General features: G+C 46.9%; 1 protein-coding gene across 4 annotated transcripts; it reads left to right on the forward strand.

Moving 5' to 3' along the window:
- Nucleotides 1–190: 190 nt before the first annotated feature.
- Nucleotides 191–20,035, forward strand: PFKFB1 (6-phosphofructo-2-kinase/fructose-2,6-biphosphatase 1). Of its 4 annotated transcripts, none has more exons than XM_033173185.1 (15): nucleotides 191–388; nucleotides 6,420–6,545; nucleotides 6,681–6,777; nucleotides 8,814–8,880; nucleotides 8,977–9,051; nucleotides 10,802–10,858; nucleotides 11,972–12,093; nucleotides 13,507–13,714; nucleotides 15,558–15,704; nucleotides 16,355–16,459; nucleotides 16,690–16,819; nucleotides 17,128–17,190; nucleotides 18,200–18,264; nucleotides 18,525–18,662; nucleotides 19,709–20,035. In XM_033173185.1, the coding sequence occupies exons 1-15, from the start codon at nucleotides 322–324 to the stop codon at nucleotides 19,766–19,768; spliced, it is 1,527 nt and encodes a 508-aa protein (XP_033029076.1). In that variant the 5' UTR covers nucleotides 191–321; the 3' UTR covers nucleotides 19,769–20,035. The 4 variants fall into 4 exon arrangements, with proteins under 4 accessions (XP_033029076.1, XP_033029078.1, XP_033029075.1 ...); XM_033173184.1 differs by lacking the exon at nucleotides 191–388 and adding an exon at nucleotides 5,270–5,440; XM_033173187.1 differs by lacking the exon at nucleotides 18,525–18,662 and having other exon boundaries at nucleotides 192–388.
- The last annotated feature ends 66 nt before the right edge of the window (nucleotides 20,036–20,101 follow it).

Genomic DNA, 20,101 nt, shown 5'->3' on the forward strand with positions numbered 1-20,101 from the left:
CTAAGCTAGATAAAATAGGTGCAATTATTTTAATCAACTCTCAGTCCTAAAGGATTGCCTGCAGCACACACACCCCTGCTCCTCTCTGAGCCAGGCCATGGTCTTGTCTCATACTCCCAAGCCTTGTCTCCTCCTCCTTCCTCCAGCTGCAGGGATAATATTAGTGCTGACCTTTCCGTCAAGGCCACATGGCTTCTTTTGGAAACACTCCCCGGATTGATTTGCCTCTGGCTGAGCAGCTGCTATGAATGACACCCCAGCAGCACGAAACTTGACCCAGAGGGAAATCCTCCTTGCTGTAGTGACCCGGCAGTTCCCCCAATGCCATGGCTCCTAGAAGATAAGGGAGACCGATCAGCAATGGAGGAAAAACCTGTCAAAATCCCAGGTAGGGCATGTCCCAGTCGGCAGTCAGGATGACAGATGACAGAGTTCTAAGAAGACGTTGGGTGGGTGTCTAAGCAGTTCAAGAACAGCCAGGATGTCCTTTAACTGTCCATTCCTTAGGGGCTCAAGCATGGCAAACATGCAGTGATCCTTTAGTGTGGGAAGATGGGGAGTTCTTAACCCTGGTGGGAGTTGTCCAATGCTCTGGGAAACTGCCTGGTTCCCTTCCCTTTCTCTTCTGTCCTTGCTGTTAACCCCCATCAAAGCCCACAGTGTTTATCCTTGAGTTGCGTAAGGTACCGGTATATTGTATTTCCTGGCCCAGCACACATGCAAGCTACAGCAGGCTGAAGAGAGCTGTGTGCACATCTTGCTGAAATGCTGCCCAAGCACAGGCTATAAGCATGCAGAGAACTTGCTAAGCTGTGTCATGCAATGTGTTGAAATGGGCATGCTCAAAATGATCATCCCTGTGTGGAACACAGGAGTCCGATAAACTCTGGATGCTGTGTTGTCAATGTATTTACTTGAATGCACAGCCTGCTTCATCCCCAAGGCGCACTCTGGTGAAAGTCTGCTTTCGCTTTGCCCATTTTTACTATTGCCATGTGGCCATCTAGTGGAAAATATTCTGTGAGAATCTGCAGCTTGTTGTTATCGATTTAGGGTACACAATCCCCTGGGATATTATTCTTGCACAAGCCCTGGTTGTATCCACACCATACAGTTAAAGAACTCTTACATTACTTTAACAGTCGTGGGGAATTCTGGGAACCGTAGTCAGTAGAATGTGCTGGGAACTGTATGGTGTCATTGTGACCATCAGTGGATTGCGGTCTCTGTTCCTGATGGGTCTCCTTTGTAACTTTTTGCCCACGTTCCTTCCTTCCCTGCCAATGGTGGGATTAAGTAAGATTTAATCTATGCGTTTAAAACTTGAATAATTTCAGATGACGTTCTTAATGAAGTCAGAAGCAAAGCAACAACAAAACATACTAATGCATTATTTAAAGTTAAACATTGGGCTGTTTTACTGGGGGTTTTACTTTTGTTGTAAGAATTTTAAGGTATTTTATTTATATATAATAATTGTTATTAATGTACAAAAACAAATAAGGCCACATGTCTGAAAAGCAGCACAGACAGGCCTCACTCCATTTTGACTCCCAACTGACCAAGTATTTCTTTGTCTCAGGAACAAAGGGGGGGGGGTTGCCCCTCCAGCTACTTAGCAGCCCTCTGCCTGAGTGATAATCTCTGGCATCCTGATATCTGAGTGTCAGACAAAAAGGTGTGATTAACTTGGCTGGGATATAGGGAAATGTAAATATCTTTTGTTTCACTTGATGGGTTTTTGGTGGAGGGCAAGAGGAGACATGGGGCAGGGTCCAAGATGCTCAGATCATTGCTACCAGACCCTCCCAATTTGTGATGTAATTCTAATGTATGGAGGGGTGGTCTTGAGCTGGAGGGGGGCAATTTCAAGTGTCTATATAGGAGCTTGCGCGCCTTTGTTCCGGGTTTTTTGCTTGCAAGACACCCTGCTGCAGCAGTTCTAATAAAGGGCTACCGCCTTGCTTTGGGAGATTTTGTATTGTCTCTATTTATTCATAAGTGCTCCTGAGAGGAGGGGGGCCCTACTAAGGCTCTCCCCCGGGTTCGTGGACTCCCTTCTGGGGTTGAACCTAATTTTTATAACACTTTCTTTTTTGGAGGATTGTTCATCTTTTGCAAAATGTCAGCCGTGTTAATTATTTATAAGATCTCGCAAGATGCTGCACTTTGATCTCATCTCAGCTCTTCTAGAAGTCTTCTTGTTTATCTCTCATTGTCCCTAGGAAATGTTAGCAAAACAATATGCACTTGATGAAGCCAATTAGAGCAAAAAAGCAAACAATGGCAGATAAGGTTATTCTTTGTAGCCTGCATCCAGGTGCCCTCTGTATCAACTGAGGGCCCTTGGAAATCTACAGCTGCGCTTTTTTAAAATAAAAAAAAACCTTTCCCATACATTGTAGCTTTTAGCTGATGCCCAGATGCTTAGCAAATTTAGAACTCTCGACAGAATAGAGAAGGTCGGCTTCTCCCCCTCCTATGAGTTTATGGTTGTGTGGTTCTAGTTGCTTCTCAAGAGGCACCATTTGAAAAACCACTTCTTAGAATTCTCTACAACAGGCTTGCTCAACCTCGGCCCTCCAGATGTTTTGAGACTACAATTTCCACCATCCCTAACCACTGGTCCTGCTAGCTAGGGATCATGAGAGTTGTAGGCCAAAAACATCTGGAGGGCCGAGGTTGAGGAAGCTTGCTCTTCAACCTTCTGAACCTTGGGTAGATGTTGTTGGACTTACCACTCCCATCATCCCTGACAGTTGCCCCTGCATGGATGATGGGAGTAGTAGTCCAACAACACCTGGGAACCAAAGGTAGAGAAAGGCTGCTATACAGTGCCACCTGGTGTAAGCCTCCAGCTCTAGTACGTACCCCTGCCCTTCAATAAACCAGCAAGGTGTCCGCATTAAACCTCACCAGGAACTGAAAACTTTCCACTTTGCCCCAGAATCTGGCACTTTGGCATGGGTCCATGGCATGCACCTTCCTGGGTCGAGCATACAAGCTGACTCTGACGCTGGTTCCAGTACTGATTCAAGGCCATCCATTCTCCGCACCCTCACTGAACTTAAGTCCTGCACTTCTATCTCAAAAAAGCCAGGAAAATAAGTTAGTTGGTGCTGTGTTGGTGTTAGCATGGTTGTTGAAAACAAAATCTGCCCTTATTCCCTTATGGGGTACACAAGAGCCCTTATAGAGTCCTTTGTAGGTTCTCCATCGGTAGGAGAAAATAACAGAGGCCAACCAGAGAATATTGAGAAGCAAAGCAGCTAGTAAGCCTGATCTTTATTAAAGCTGTTGCAACAGGGTGCTCCCCTCACACACAGGAGTTTGGAGGAGGACCCAGAACAAAGGTGTGCCTGCCCTTATATAGACATTTTGAAATTCCCTGCCCTGGAGCTCAAGACCACCCCTCCATACATCATACATACATCACAGAAAAGGCGGTCTACAACAGAAATTTGAATGTAGTTATTTTTCCTGTCTGTCAGGTTATCTGATAATGCCTTATCTGATGCCCTTTCCTGGTAGTCTGGCCATTCCTTTGAGGTGGTAATTACTTAATTCCTGAGACAATGGTAAGGTTCCCTCACCCCCTCCCTCCTTGTAGAGAAACATTTGGTCAGTTTTGGGAGTCAAAATGGTGTCAGGACTGTCTTCCTGTGCTGCTTCAGACATATGGTTTATATATTTATGTACGTGTATGCTTGGTACATTTATGAACATTTATTATATATCTAAGACCTTAAAATTCCTATAACATGGTCAGGTTTGTCCTTTAAGAGGAAGTGGATGTGGTGGGGTCTTTGGAAATCTGCATGGTTGTGATCGCACCAACAGGCAGCACAGAACTGAATCCACTACTTGTACACAAGCCTGAAGTTCTCTGCTTTGATTTACTTACAGGTGGGTAGACGTGTTGGTCTGCCATAGTCAAAACAAAATAGAAAATTCTTTCCAGTAGCACCTTAGAGACCAACTGAGTTTGTTCTTGGTATGAGCTTTCGTATGCATGTACACTTCTGCTCATACCAAGAACGCTCATACCAAGAACATACTCAGTTGGTCTCTAAGGTGCTACTGGAAAGAATTTTCTATTTTGTTTTGATTTACTTATTTACAGTATTTAAAAAAAAAAACAAGCCTCTAATCCAAGGTTTGTCAAACTTGGGTCTCCAACGTTTGTTGGACTACAACTCCCATCATCCCTGACCCACTGGCAGAGGAAGAGGAGTGTGGGGGGAGCGCACCATCCCTGGCAGAGCAATCCCGGCAGCCCTGCCTCCGCCTGCTCTCTGCCCCCCAGTGCCGGAGCATGAAGCTCCGCCACTGCCCTGACCACTGGTCCTTCTAGCTAGGAATGATGGAAGTTGTAGTCCAACAGCAGCTGGAGACCCAAGTTTGACAAACACTGCTGTAGTCTATACAGCTGTAAAGGAAAATAGGTTGGCAAATTTTACTAAAAACATAGAAAACTGATAAAGATTTCATTTACTAGACAGGGGGGCTGGGATTTAATGTAATGTAGTTACTGACCACTAGTCATAGTCCCCTGTTTCTTCTTTCTTCGTGTTTCATAATTTGTCATTTAAACAGAATTTTAATTCACAATCTACAAAAGAAAACTGTCACTAAATTATGCAAACTGGCACATTTTAAAAAAAGTTATTTTATTTGTGGAAATTCTGGGAGGAATTCAAGGTAGCGCTATGGGAATTGTTCCTTCAGCACATGTTTTTCAACTTGTCAGACAGAACCAGCCCCATTCCCCCTCTTGGGCTGTTCTGGGGGTTCTCCCAGCCCCCACAGAGCCAATTTTGGGGGCACAGGAAGAGAGGAAAAACTTGTTATGTTAGCAGAAGTCCTTGCATAAGCTTCTTTTAGCAGGGCACCCTTTTGCATAGTGCCCTGGATCCATCCCTAAGGGCCAAATTCCATAGCGGTATTGGCTAACCACTCTGTAAAACTGGAATTGGGATATGGGGTCTCTGATTTTGGGAGGTGCCACCTCTTACATAGCGGCAGTTCAGAAGAACAGAATGGATCAGGAAGACAGGTATTGGGGTTTTTTTGGGGGGGGGGAGCGGAGGGCTTCCATTTCTACATGATACTAGCTCCCTAGACCAGCAAATGTTAAGAACATTTCTCCCTAATAGTAAAGTGATTTTGGGCTGACGTTATCTGCAATTTATCTGTAGTGTACACAGCGGTGGGAGTTCAATGGCCCAACTGTCCCACACTGAACCTATTTTGCTTGCATACACAAACACACACATGACAATCAGTAATCTGGAGCCTCCGGCAAGAGCAGACAGTCCAGTTTTGGAGAACAAGTAGGCGATCTGCAGGATGTCTGGAGCGTTTGGGGAGCTCACTCAGACGCCCCTGCAGAAAGTATGGATTCCCCGCACCAGCAACCGCCTGCAGCAACGCAGGGGATGTGAGTTGTGGGTTCTTTCTCCCTGAAGAAGGCCAGGGTCTATTTTATTCAGCACCAGGCCGGAGGAATTAGCTTGATCGAGGAACAACCTTTTAACTTGTTCAAATATATAAAAGGATGTCATACAGAGGAGGTTGAAAGGTTGTTTTCTGCTGCTCCAGAGAAGCGGACATGGGGCAATGGATTCAAACTACAAGAAAGAAGAATCCACCTAAACACTAGGAAGAACTTCCTGACAGTGAGAGCTGTTCGACAGTGGAATTTGCTGCCAAGGAGTGTGGTGGAGTCTCCTTCTTTGGAGGTCTTTAAGCAGAGGCTTGACAGCCATCTGTCAGGAATGCTTTGATGGTGTTTCCTGCTTGGCAGGGGGTTGGACTGGATGGCCTTTGTGGTCTCTTCCAACTCTATGATTCTATGAACTTGAGGGAAATGTAGACGGGGCAATATTTGTATGTAACGAACGGGCTGACCTCAGCCCAACTTCTGGTTAAGAAGAGACCCTGGCTGTGTACACACCACTTCCCTTAAAGAATTGTGGGAACTGTAGTTTGTTAAAGGTGCTGGGAATTGTAGCTCTGTGCGGGGCGAACTACGGTTCCCAAGATTCTTTGGAGGAAAGCCACATGCTTTTAATGTATGGTGTGTATGCAGGCGCTGTCTCTGTCCCAATGTGCTCCCCCCACCCCCCACCCCGTTCATCCGGGATCAATGGCAGGTGGGTAAAACAACTGCATCTGGCATAAGGCTTCCCTTGTGGTCTTGTTTTGCTCAAAGGCCTCTGGTGGTTCTAGGAATGCTAGAATTCATGGACTATAACTAGTGCAGAAAAAGATGCAAAAGTCTGAGGCAGGGTACTGAAGCTTCGGCAGCTCCCGAGGTTTTGCGGGCGCTCTCTGGCTTCAGACCCCCCCTCTTCCCCACCCCCCTACAAATGGGGTGCACATGACACATCAGTTCCTCTTTCTGCCTCTCTCTACAGCCTCTGTGCCACAGTTCACCAATTCACCAACCATGGTGATCATGGTGGGTTTGCCCGCTCGAGGAAAAACCTACATCTCCAAAAAACTCACCCGCTACCTCAACTGGATCGGGACCCCCACTAAAGGTAATGGTGGGAAAGGGGTTTGTTCAGGGTGGGTGGAAGCTTAGATTGGAGGGGGGAAAGCCTCCTGAACACATACTGCTGGGGCAGGGGAACTCCTTGGAGAGCCCCAGCCCATCCTAGTCTTCATCTCCCCAGTTTTCAATGTTGGGCAGTATCGCCGTGAAGCCGTCCAGACCTACAAGAATTACGAGTTTTTCAGACCAGACAACGAAGAGGCCATGAAGATCCGGAGGTGAGGAATTCTCCCACCTAATTTTGGACAGGGTGGAGAATCTGAAACCAGGCACTATACGACGGTGAAAGGCACATCGAGGGGGCACAGGAGTAAAATCGGCATGCTCATAAAGGCAGTAATAGTAGTTTTAGTAGCGCAAAGGTAGAGAACCTGTATACCGCCACCCAGATGTTGTCCAGCTGCATCTCCCATCTGTGGTGTAGTGAGTGGGGCAAAGGGGGCGGGGAGCCCCGGGTACCACCCTGGAGAGGGTGACACTCTGGGCGCCCCTCCCTGGCTCGCCTCTGCCTGGACGGGCTTGCTTGGGGCTCACCCACCGGCAGCGCACCGCTACGGAGCGCTGTGCGTCACCAGCGGACCCCAAGCAAGTCCGTCCAGGGCTGGCCCGCTGGCAGCATGCTGCTCCTAGCGCGCAGGCACAGTGTGCGTATGGCGCATGCATCGTACACTGCACCTGCACACTGGGAGCGGCGCACTGCCGGAGGGTGAGCCCCAGACAGGCTTGCTCGGGGCTCGCCCGCTGGCAGGGCTCGCCCACTGGCGGCCCGCTGCTCCCAGCACGCATGTGCAGCGTGCATCCGACGCATGCGTCGTACGCATACTGCACATGCGTGCTGGGAGCGAAACCACGCCCCCTGGGTGCTTCCAGGTTTGCCGCCCCGGATGGCCAGGAGGCTTCCACTGCGCCTGTCTCCCATCACCCCCAGCCAAGATGGCCACTGGTCAGGGGTGAGGGGGGAATTATAGTCCAATGACCTCTGCAGGGCCACAGGCTTCCCACCCCTCATGTATTGGCCAGAGTGCTGTATGTAGCAGATCACCACAGCTCAGACTCCACAAGATCTCAGAGCTTACATTTGCTTTTGAACCGGGCCAGCAAGGCTTCTCGCTGCTGCCAAGTTATAAGCTAGAAGCATTTCTGTGTCAAATACCAGCAGCAGACTTGGGTGGTATTTTTTTTTTAAATACCCTCACCCTGTCTGCCCCATTCCTAGATAATCCTTTCAAACAGTGTTTTTCAATGTCGGAGAGAAACATGCCCAGCTTTCCCCCATAACCTTGAAGCTGTTGCCCAAAGCTATGCTGCGGATGTGAGTAACAAGAAGCAACAATAGAAAGAGCCAAGATTAAAATTAAAATAAAAAGTTCCACAAGGCTAGGTTGAAGATAAGACTCAGTGTCAAATCTCCAGGTGAAACACACAACAGGAGCAAGCAGGAGGCAAGGACCATCTGAGCCAGTTGTGAGCACCCGCTGGAGGCCTGAGTACAGGACAGCCTTCCCCTACCAAGGCTCATCCAGCCATCAGTCCCAAACACATATTAAATTGTATAAATGTAAATAATGACAGAGAGCTAGTGGAATGGAATGGCTAAGTTGCAACTTCTTACACAGGAAGTCCCTCCATATTGAGGTTTCGCTTTCACTGTGAACGTGCTAGGTCAGAGGTGTGGCCCTCCTGATGTTTGGACTCCAACTCCCATCAGCTCCAGCCAGCATGGCCCATTGGTCAGGCATGATGGGTGTTGTAGTCCAGTTACATTCGGAGGACCATTGGTTCCCCAGCTCTACACTTCGGCAGGCCACCCTTTGCTTTCCATAATACTCGAATGAAGCCAAACTGAAATACCTACTGAATGATGAAGACCCTCCAAGATCACTTACGGTTGCCAGATTTCTGATCACCGTCCTATCCCAAAAGAAGAAAAACGGACTTCTGGGCGGTTTGGACATTCCTTTTAAAGCATGACTCAGGATGTAATTACTTTAAAGTCCTTTCAAAGTTCTAAGTAGAAAGGCTAAGTATATATATGTTGTTTGAAAAATCGTGCGCAATGGGCCAATGGCCGTAATAATAAATATCTATCTATCTATCTATCTTCCCATAATACGTACTGGCTCACCTTGCAAGGGCGTTGTGAGGGCTGTGAAGTGCTTTGAATGCTCTGAAGTGCCACGTGAAAACGAAAGGTTTGGTTATCATTACACAAGTCTGGAGGTGGGTTTTCACTTCTCCTCATATTCGCCAACAGACAGTGTGCATTAGCCGCTCTTCGGGATGTCCAAACCTATCTGAGTGTGGAAGAGGGACAAGTTGCGGTAAGGAGGCAGAAGCCCATATCACTCTTAAGAGTTCACCCCCCTCGCTCCTTAGATTGCACCCTTGTTCCACTGCCTCGCTCTTCCCTTGCCTAGGTTTTTGATGCCACCAACACCACACGGGAACGGCGGGCCCTCATCCTGCAGTTTGCCAAGGAGAACGGCTACAAAGTAAGCAGTCAAATGAGCAGTCCGTAGGCAGAGGATTTAGTCAGAGTCCCCGGTGCCAAAAGCTGTGTGTGAAGGGAACCTGGGTTCTAAATTCTGCATTTAGTAGTATTCCTTTAAGGCATGGGAAGGTAAACTAAGGACCGGGGGCCGCATTAGGCCCAATCACCTTCTAAATTCGGCCCGCAGACAGTCTGGGAATCAGCATGTTTTTAAATGAGTAGAATGTGTCCTTTTATTTAAAATGCATCTCTGGGTTATTTGTGGGGCATAGGAATTCGTTCATCCCCCCCCCCCCAATATAGTCCGCCCCCCCACAAAGTCTGAAGGACAGTGGACCGGCCCCCTGCTGAAAAACTTTGCTGACTCCTGCTTTAAGGGGGCGGCAGCAGCACTTTGGAACTCCCTGCCTGTTGATATCAGGCAGGCACCATCACTGTTCCATTTTAGACACCTGCTGAAAGCTTTTCTGTTTCAGCAGGCCTATCTGGATAATAATAATAATAATAATAATAATAATAATAATAATAATAATAATAATAATAATAATAATAATAATAATAATAATAATAATTTTATTTATACCCCGCCCTTCCCAGCCAGAGAACCGGGCTCAGGGCGGCTAACATCAATTAAAATCACAACAAAAAACATAAAAACGATCAATTTAAAATAACAGATTAAAATACAAATTTAAAATTCAATTAAAACTGCAGGTCTCAATTTCAAAATAACCCACCAATAAAAGATGAAGCATAAATATTAAACAGAAACCAACCCAAAGGCCAGGTGGAACAGCTCCACCTGGATACATAATTTGGTTACATCTGTTCTTAAATTTATTTTGGATGTTTTATTGGGCTTTAATTTTTTAGAGGTTTTTAAACAGTTGTAAACATATTTTTATTGTATTTTTTATCAGAATGAATTTATACAAAATTTATACAGAATGAATTATGAAAACTAAGGGTTTGTTTGATGGGCATACTTTTGCTCATTCACTGTTAGCAGATGTTGGGGGTCTTTTTCAGAGAGGCCCAGATTTCCTGCCACATTTTATACACACACACAGAAACACACACATGGCAGCTGGGCAAATTCTGGTGAGACTCCAGCCACTCACTCACTTTCCAAGAGACACCTATTCATATAAATTAGCATATGTAAATTTATGTTATGCCAGTAACATAACATACTGGTAAGTACCCTTAAGTAGCAAGCAATGCCCTTGGTTGAAGAGCAGTATGGGGGAAAGGAAGGGAATGCAGTTATCCCCCATCAAAAAAAATATGATGCTCTTTGCACAATGAAGAATATATTGCTACAACCATAATGAGGCACCTGCAAGCATAAAAGTCAAAACCTGAGATCCTTACAACTACAACTCTGCACCCAAACCAACGTTTGTGCTGAAATCTCAGCATGTGTTAATGAAAATGGGAGACATGGTCTCCGGCCCCCAATAATTGAAATAAATACGATAGAGGTGTTGTTTCCTGGGTATATTTGCACTTTCCTACTTTGCGCTGTCACCTCTGGTCAAATAGACTTTGAAGACATTTTAAACGCACTACAAAAGCCTGTAAAAATTTGCTCACCGGTAGCAACTCTGCCACTTTGTACGCCTTCATATTCTCTGGGGAGGGGGGAAGCGACCATCTGGCTCCAGCCACCAAAAGAAAACTATTCTGATGGCAGCTGCTTCCCTACCGCATACCTTCTCCTGCCATGACATACCACTCTGTCACTACAGGTCTTCTTCATTGAATCTGTCTGTGATGACCCTGATATCATCCAGGAGAATATCAAGGTAGGACCTCTCTTCTCATTGGCACCAAATCAGCCTTTGTGGCAATGCTTAGAGAACTGTGAATGTCCCAAGGGCATCTGTGTTCTAGTGCAAGCATGGGTTGCGAAATGGTGACTAGATAGGTAAAGGTAAAGGGACCCCTGACCATTAGGTCCAGTCGTGTCTGAATCTGGGGTTGCGGCACTCATCTCACGTTACTGGCCAAGGGAGCCGGCGTATAGCTTCCAGGTCATGTGGCCAGCATGACAAAGCCGCTTCTGGCGAACCAGAGCAGCGCACGGAAATACCATTTACCTTCCCGCTGGAGTGGTACCTATTTATCTACTTGCACTTTTGACGTGCTTTCGAACTGCTAGGTGGGCAGGAGCTAGGACTGAGCAACGGGAGCTCACCCCGTTGCGGGGATTCAAACCACTGACCTTCTGGGAACAATGGCAACAGCTTTACTAAGTTAAGTGAAGAAAGGATATAAGAAGTTAAGATTTGGAATTTGATGTTTTATTTGATAAGAATAAGTTGTAGGATTTGAGATATGTTGATTAAAATTGCAAGATTAAGATTAGATGAAAGAAATAAGATTTTACAATGTTACAAAGTTACTAAAGAAGATTAGAAATGAACTCATAAGAGAGGTCGTGAGGAAGTCCCAAGTTTAGGATTTTAAAGAAGTGAAGGATTTTTAATTTATTGTGCTGTTTGTGTGTATTGTGTTGTTTTGTGTGTATTTGTAATCTGTTTAATTTTGAAAATCCAATAAATTATTATTAAATAAACAAACAAACCGCTGACCTTCTGATCAGCAAGCCCTAGGCTCTGTGGTTTAGACCACAGTGCCACCCACGTCCCTGGTGACTAGATAGGTTCACATTAAAATGTGAGCTGAAATTAATTTATCTGGCACTGAAAACGGGGCTAAGTGCTTGTGAGCCCTGCCTTCAATGAAGCACAGCATCCCAAGCCTAGCATCCTTTTCCGGCTATCCTACTGGCAGGAGAGGATCAACACCATCCTTCTTCTTAAGCTTACGCCAATATGGATTCAGCCTGACTGGTTGTGTGTGTGTGTGTCCCTTTCTCCACCCTTGCCTTGCCTTGTTCCTCGCATCACCCACAGCAAGTGAAGCTGACTAGCCCTGACTATAAGGACTGCAACCGAGATGAAGTGGTGGAGGATTTTCTCAAGCGGATCGAGTGCTACCAGAAAACCTACCAGCCACTCGATGATGACTTGGACAGGTGAGAAGGCAGTTCTGTCACGGCTTGCAAGGCCTTCCTTGCAAAGAGGTGGACAGGCTGTGTGAATTCCATATACCAAACTTGCTGGGAGTCTGAATTTGCAGGATTTCAACCGTCTATAAACAGCAGCAGCAGCAGCAAGCCACTCATAGGGGTGTACAAAACGTTGAAAATAACTCTGGGCCTTCCATTAAAAGTAAAACATAATATGAGAACTGCCTTGCTGGGTTCAGATGGCCTTCCCCTGTTTTCCCATAGCATTTCCCATAGCATTCTCAAGAAGTACACTGCCTGACACATGGAGGCTCTACTAAGCTGCCATGATTATAGCCATTTATGGACATTTTTACTCTGTTTTAAAACATGTTTATACTGTTGTTGTTGTTCAGTCGTTCAGTCGTGTCCAACTCTTCGTGACCCCATGGACCAGAGCACGCCAGGCACGCCTATCCTTCACTGCCTCTCGCAGTTTGGCCAAACTCATGCCAGTCGCTTCGAGAACACTGTCCAACCATCTCATCCTCTGTCGTCCCCTTCTCCTTGTGCCCTCCATCTTTCCCAACATCAGGGTCTTTTCCAGGGAGTCTTCTCTTCTCATGAGGTGGCCAAAGTACTGGAGCCTCAACTTCAGGATCTGTCCTTCTAGTGAGCACTCAGGGCTGATTTCTTTGAGAATGGATAGGTTTGATCTTCTTGCAGTCCATGGGACTCTCAAGAGTCTCCTCCAGCACCATAATTCAAAAGCATCAATTCTTTGGCGATCAGCCTTCTTTATGGTCCAGCTCTCACTTCCGTACATTACTACTGGGAAAACCATAGCTTTAACTATACGGACCTTTGTTGTCAAGGTGATGTCTTTGCTTTTTAAGATGCTGCCTAGGTTTGTCATTGCTTTTCTCCCAAGAAGCAGGCGTCTTCTAATTTCGTGACTGCTGTCACCATCTGCAGTGATCATGGAACCCAAGAAAGTGAAATCTCTCACTGCCTCCATTTCTTCCCCTTCTATTTGCCAGGAGGTGATGTTTATACTACCTTTCCTCATACGAGATTGCAGGGAAGCATGCAGCCATCACCCCACTCTCTTTCTGGTTCCTGACTATCTCATACACCAAAGTTTAGTATTCTGCTCCCCAAGATTCCTCAGGGAATTCAGAGACACAGCATGGCATCAGTTGCCTTCTGCTGTTCCCAGCACTTTGTATTCACAAATCTGCTGTTCTACACAGAGCCGATCTTTGGTTATCATGGCTAATAGTCATTTGTGTTGTGTAAGCTACTCAGTATTATCCTGCAGTATAAAATTCCGTAAGTTTATTACGCAATGAATGAGCAGCGCAGAATTCCCCAAGGAGCAGGTTCTCACATGGACTTCAAGGGCTTCTAATCTCACCCTCTCCCACCCAACATCCACAGGTCCCTGTCCTACATCAAAATCATCAACGTTGGCAGTCGGTACCTGGTGAACCAGGTTCAGGACCATGTACAGAGCCGCACAGTCTATTACCTGATGAATATCCACGTGACACCCCGCTCCATCTACCTCAGTCGGCATGGGGAGAGCGAGCTCAACCTGCGGGGCCGCATTGGGGGAGACTCTGGACTGTCTGAGCGCGGCACACAGGTACAGCAGAACCCTGCCCGCCAATCAAAAGGCAAAAAACCCCAGGTTTTTCTTATTGTGAATTCCTGTGTTTAAAGAAGGACGGAAGCACTGTCACTTCTGTTTTGGAATAACCTTCCCTGTTGATTTCTCCTTGTTGATGGGTCCATTTTCAGCTTCCCCCAAACTAAACTGGAAAAGCTAGTAGAATCCTATCTGGGTAAAGCGGTAAGAAAAGGCATACGTCCCATTATTGGTGGCATTAAAAAGGTAAAGGTAAAGGACCCCTGGCCGTTAAATCCAGTCGTGAACGACTCTGGGGTTGTGGCGCTCATCTTGCATTACTGGCCGAGGGAGCTGACGTTTGTCCGCAGACAGTTTTTCCAGGTCATGTGGCCAGCATGACTAAGCCGCTTCTGGTGAAACCAGAGCAGCTCACGGAAACGCCGTTTACCTTCCCGCCGGAGCGGTACCTATTTATCTACTTGCCCTTTGACGTGCTTTCGAACCGAGCAATGGGAGCTCACCCCGTCGCAGGGATTCGAACCGCTGACCTTCCGATCGGCAAGCCCTAGGCTCAGTGGTTTAGACCACAGCGCCACCCACGTCTCTTACTGGTGACATTAGGGCTGCCATATGTCTGGATTTTCGCAGACATTACTGGGATTTCAAAGGCTGAATTGACATCTGGGGGAATTTCTGAAAGGCAGCACTCTGTCCTGGATCTTAGGCAAGTAAATCGAAAAATTGTGGGGTTTTTTTTTGGCATTTTTGTAAAAAAAAAAAAGTTCAACAACTTTGGTGGTGTTCTGGTTTTTACTTTTTGAAATATGGCAACCCTATTCTCTATAAAATATAAAATCAAAAAATCCTTCCAGTAGCACCTTAGAGACCAACTAAGTTTGTTCTCGAAAGCTCATACCAAGAACAAACTTAGTTGGTCTGTAAGGTGCTACTGGAAGGATTTTTTTATTTTTTATTTTATATTTTGTTTTGACTATGTTTTGTTTTGACTATGGCAGACCAACACGGCTACCTACCTAATTTCTATGATACTTTCTGTGCCCACTGAAGACTTTTCTTTTCCAACAAGCCTTTTGAGTGAAAGATGATGACGGTGACGATCCGCATCTGTATTGGACTTGAAATTATTTTTAAGTATGCTTTTATAATTGATGTTTAGATCCCTTTTTATGGGAAGTGATTCATAAGTGGAATAAGTTAAATGCTAACAATAAACGGGCTTCATGGAAAAGCACAGAGTTGCATTCAAGAAAGCAAGGACTTTCAAGGAACTTGGTCTCGCTCTCCCCCACCGCCAACATAAGACGCTCTGGAGGGCTGGTGGAAGCACCAGTACACATGGCGGGATGCACAGGGGGTGGAGATGGAGCAAAGGTTCTGTTGCACAAGTGAAAGTCCTTGCACAAACAGGACAACTTTGGATACAACCTCTCACATAGAGGCTGTCATATTTCCCAGACATGTTTGCACTCTAGATTTGTTGGGTGTTTCCACAGTTACAGCTCCAACGAAGTTATTTCTGATGAGCAGTCTCCAGTTTATATTTTTAATATGAAAGTGTTTACATTACTGCTTTTTAAAAAAACCTGTCCTTGAGCTCCAAGATGATGTTGTTCACGCTTGAGTGATAAATTGGCAGACACAATTGCCACCACTTCCATTCTCTGAGAATGAACAGCATGGATTCCTCATTGCCATTATAGCAGGAAGAAGTGCAGTTGTTCTTGCAGTGTCTTGCCCTCAACTTTGGGCGAATTCGCACACCAAAAAGGTCTGAGGATCTCTTGCCTCACAGCAAACCTCCTCACCTTCTGTCTTGTTCTGTCTCTCTGCCTGCCAGTATGCCTGTGCCTTGGCTGGCTTCATCCGCTCCCAGTGCATCCGTGACCTCAAGGTATGGACGAGCCACATGAAGCGCACAATCCAGACGGCAGAGGCACTGCATGTGCCCTACGAGCAGTGGAAAGCCCTGAACGAGATTGATGCGGTGAGAACCAACAGGAAATGAGCACAATCCCTTCCTCCCACAGAGGGGGAACTAGGAACTAGGGTCTCGCACTTTTCTGGTCCTAATCCACCAGCTCTGCCTACTATTAGGAGGCATGGCTTCCTGTTCCAAAATCCCTTATTAGGCACACTCTCTCCCCAGAAAACAGGGACGCGGGTGGCGCTGTGGGTTAAACAACAGAGCCTAGGGCTTGTCGATCAGAAGGTCAGTGGTTCGAATCCCCGCAACAGGGTGAGCTCCCATTGCTCGGTCCCTGCTCCTGCCAACCTAGCAGTTCGAAAGCACGTCAAAGTTCAAGTAGATAAATAGGTACCGCTCTGGTGGGAAGGTAAACGGCGTTTCCGTGCGCTGCTCTGGTTTGCCAGAAGCGGCTTAGTCATGCTGGCCACATGACCCAGAAACAGTAACGCCGGCTCCCTTAGCCAGTAATGTGAGATGAGCGCCACAACCCCAGAGTCGTCCGCGACTGGACCTAATGGTCAGGGTTCCCTTTACCTTTACCTCTCCAGAAAGCTAGGGAGTCTACTAGATATCCCAGCTCCTTCCTTCAACATATATGCTACTTCCCGTTTTATGCCAAGAATGTAGGATGAATTTAGATATCCTAGCTTCATTCCCCCCCCCCCCAGGGTGTCTGTGAGGAGATGACCTATGAAGAGATCCAGGACCACTTCCCAGAAGAGTTTGCCCTACGAGACCAGGACAAATATCGGTACCGCTATCCTAAGGGAGAGGTAAGGAATGCCCAATGGGGCATCTGGCGGGCTGAGCGTACTTAGCACATCACACACATGGGAACCGATCCGTGGAACCTCGGGCTCCCAATGGGAAGAGCTGGTTGGGAAGCAGCAGCATGCAGCATACAAGAGAGTTATGAAACTCCTCGAGGGAGGGGGGGCCTTAGGACCAAAGCCAGGGCTAAGGGCATCTCTGGATAACCTAATTCTTACATCCATCCACTCAGTCTTACGAGGATCTGGTGCAGCGCTTGGAGCCTGTCATAATGGAGTTGGAGAGACAAGAGAATGTGCTGGTTATCTGCCATCAAGCTGTCATGCGCTGCTTGCTTGCCTACTTCTTGGACAAGAGTGCAGGTACCAGAGTCCCCTGTTCTACGTTTGCAGGCTCCCCCCCCCCATCTAATATCATTGTATATGGCAGCAGTTTTGAGCCCAAGTCTCTACGGTCTCCTGCAGAGGGTGGGGCATTCTCCCCTAAATAGCATTTCCTCCTCCTAGCACCCACTGCCAGAAAATGGAACTTCTCTCTTGCAATCTGATACTTGGAGTATTCACTAGTGAGGCTGACTCTCCCCACCAATACACCACTCTCCACAGACTAAGGGGCTGGATCCTTGCTCAGTGCTCCTCTTTGTCTCATTTGCTGTTCTCTCTCCATCCAGAGGAGCTGCCTTACCTCAAGTGCCCGCTGCACACCGTTCTCAAGCTCACACCCGTGGCCTATGGTGAGTCTCTGAATCTAGAACTCAATACCCCCTTCCTCAAGCAGGAGGCCTGCTGGTGGATTTCAGAAGTCCTGGTTATTTGCTTTAGAAAGAGCTGGGAGATACCTTACCCCCAAAAAACATTTGGGACTGGGGAACTTTTTTGGCTCCATGGGCCAGATCCCTATTAGGATCTACGTTGCAAGCCAAATTCCACCCACCCGTCAAAATCCCTTGTGCTTTGAAAGTCTTCCTCCCTACCCCCTTTAAAACATGTCATTCCAAAACTGCTGAGAATTTACTTACCCCCACTTCTAGTATGTTCCCTCTCTCACTGTGGCCGTAGGAGATTAAAAGCAAACATCCTGGCTGTTTTCAAGTAATCAAATGCTTGCCTAATAAGCCCAGATGCATGAGAACTCCTTTGCTGCTGCTTGAACACATCCCTCAATGTAACAATAAAGCCAGTTAACCACAGCTTGACATTGCATGTGAAATGAGAACTATAAGAACAGAAGAAGAGGCTGCTGGATCAGGCCAGTGGCCTTACAAAGAAGCCAGAATTTGCAAGCCAACTTTAAACCATGAATGCCCTATTGCTCCCCTTCACTATTTGTCTGTTGTTACTTTAATCTAAATCTTCAGGAAAGGCTTCTTAGGTTTGCAGGCACTATTAAAAATAATGAAGTGGGTTTTTTTTTAAAACCACCTAGATGACTCTCTCCCAGCTATACTCCCCTATGAGCCAAGGCCAGATAAAAGGAGAGCTCCGCCAACAACTGCCTTGATGGGAGTCAAAGACAGCTTCTCTGCAGTGCTGTTCGCCAGCTCAGAATGCTCTTTGAGCTGCGAAGGTCTTCCCTTTGGACCTGCCTAAGTCAGTCTCCCAGTTTCCAACTAGGACAATTAACTATTCCCTTCAGATAAGAACTGCAAAATGCACATGAACTGAAAAAAGGCACAGGTGGCCTGGTAAATGTTTGGTACATCCATCAATGTTCAATAATCGTAGGGTTGTTATTTTGGACAGGTTGTGAGGTGGAATCGATTTTCCTCAACATCGAGGCTGTGAATACACACCGGGAACGCCCACAGGTAAGCGGGAACCCTGCCACATTGGGAAAGATCCCTAACCAGGATCTAGTTTGATCCTCTGGAAAGGGTCTGCTGAAAGACCTTAGCTGTGATTGGAAGCGTTCCACATAGCAGTGGCTTGCTATAAAGCTTGTCTCCGGGTGATGCTGTTGAGAACTGAGGGCTTTGCTCGCCAGCTGCACCACTTAGTCCTGCCTGCTGAGATCACTCCATGGGGACCCTCTGTAATATTTTCCTCTTATCTTCCTACCCCACCCCAGCATCTTTCCTGCAAAGCTAGCCAGACCCCCTTGTACCGGCACCACCACAACGTGCCAATGGCTAGCCCTGAGCCAACCAAACAACCCTGCTGGAGTGATCTGGGCCGGTCCCCTCCCCCTTGCCTGTTTGGCCCTCAGGTAAAGACTCCACTACCCTCAGGGGCGGAGGAAGGGGGGGCGGTGGGGGCGGGCGCCCTGTGTGTCACCACTGAGGGGGGTGAAAAAATGCTGGGCGGCACTCACCACAGGCCCTGCATCGCACCCAAGCCACGCGTTTCTCCTGGGAGTGATGCGGTGGCTTGGGTGCCTGCAGGCTCTGCGCTGCCCCAAACGGTCTGCCCACAACCTCCCCCTCAGCTGTAGGGCAGCTGAGTGGGTGGAGGCAAACACGACTCCTTGGAGGCCCCGCAGGTGGCTTGCTCCGCCGCTGCCTACCCTCATCTGGCTCACTAACCTAATACTATCCCCCCCCCCGACCTTAATTGGCTTCGCTTGCTGTAAATCCAAGTCCTTTTGCTAACCTGGTTAATTAGGTGTGGGTAGTTTTCCAAGCCAATTATTTCTCCTTCCTACTGGGAGAGGGTTGCCATATTTCAAAAAATTCCTGACACCCGCAAAGTTTTTAAGAAGAACCAAAAATTGTTGAGCTTTTTTGGGGAAACCTCCCCCCCAAATAGTGATAAGCTTCTGCAGCTGTTTCCGCTGCTTTTTCCATTGCATTGCCATACACCTGGGTTTTCCCTGACATTATGCCGATTCTGCAAATCCCCCCCCACCACACCCTATTTACACATGAAAACCAGGACGTGTCAGGAATTTTCCCGATGTATGGCAAGCCTATACTGGGAGATGGGAGCAGATAATTATTATGGCAATACCTCAAAGACAAGGCTGCATTGTGCTGGTCAATTCACATTATACAAGAAAATCCTATTTGCAAGGTGGGGCGGTGCAATGGTCTGCCAAATATCATGCAATTGGTCCACATTAGAAGAAATGATAAAACAGAGGTGGCAGAACAGAGGAATGCAGTGCAGACATTCTAGCTCCAATTCTAATGGAGCCATTTCACCACACTAGTTTAATTGGGTGTGGATGGGGTGTTCAGTTCCCTCCTAACTTTGTTTTCTAATTTAAGCCACCGTTCAACCATCTTGCACTTCTTTTCCTTTCTCTTTCTGCAGAATGTTGATGTAGCAAGAAATCCTGAGGAAGCACTAGGCACGGTGCCAGATCATTATTAACCATGCTGCTTATTAAGAGAATCCCACCTTCCATTCTGCTGGCACTCATCCAGGCAACACAGTGCCACCCAGAGAAATAATGGTGGGTACAGGGGTTCTGGACCATTCTGCCTGCACACTGCCTTATGAGCGAGTGGTCCTCTTGAATAGCAATTTGTGATCTAGGATTGCCTGCCATAGGATGTGTGAGGACCTGGCAGAGACTGTTCACCAAGAAAGAAAAAGGCTGTAAACAAACAATGGGGTGGGTGGGGATGGGGCAAAAATAGGCCTGGATTTTAAGCCCTGTTGTTTTCATTTTGAGACAGAGTTTAGCACGTGCTTACATTTTCA

This window comes from Lacerta agilis, chromosome 16 (genome assembly GCF_009819535.1).
Source record: "Lacerta agilis isolate rLacAgi1 chromosome 16, rLacAgi1.pri, whole genome shotgun sequence".
NCBI classification, from domain to species: domain Eukaryota; kingdom Metazoa; phylum Chordata; class Lepidosauria; order Squamata; family Lacertidae; genus Lacerta; species Lacerta agilis.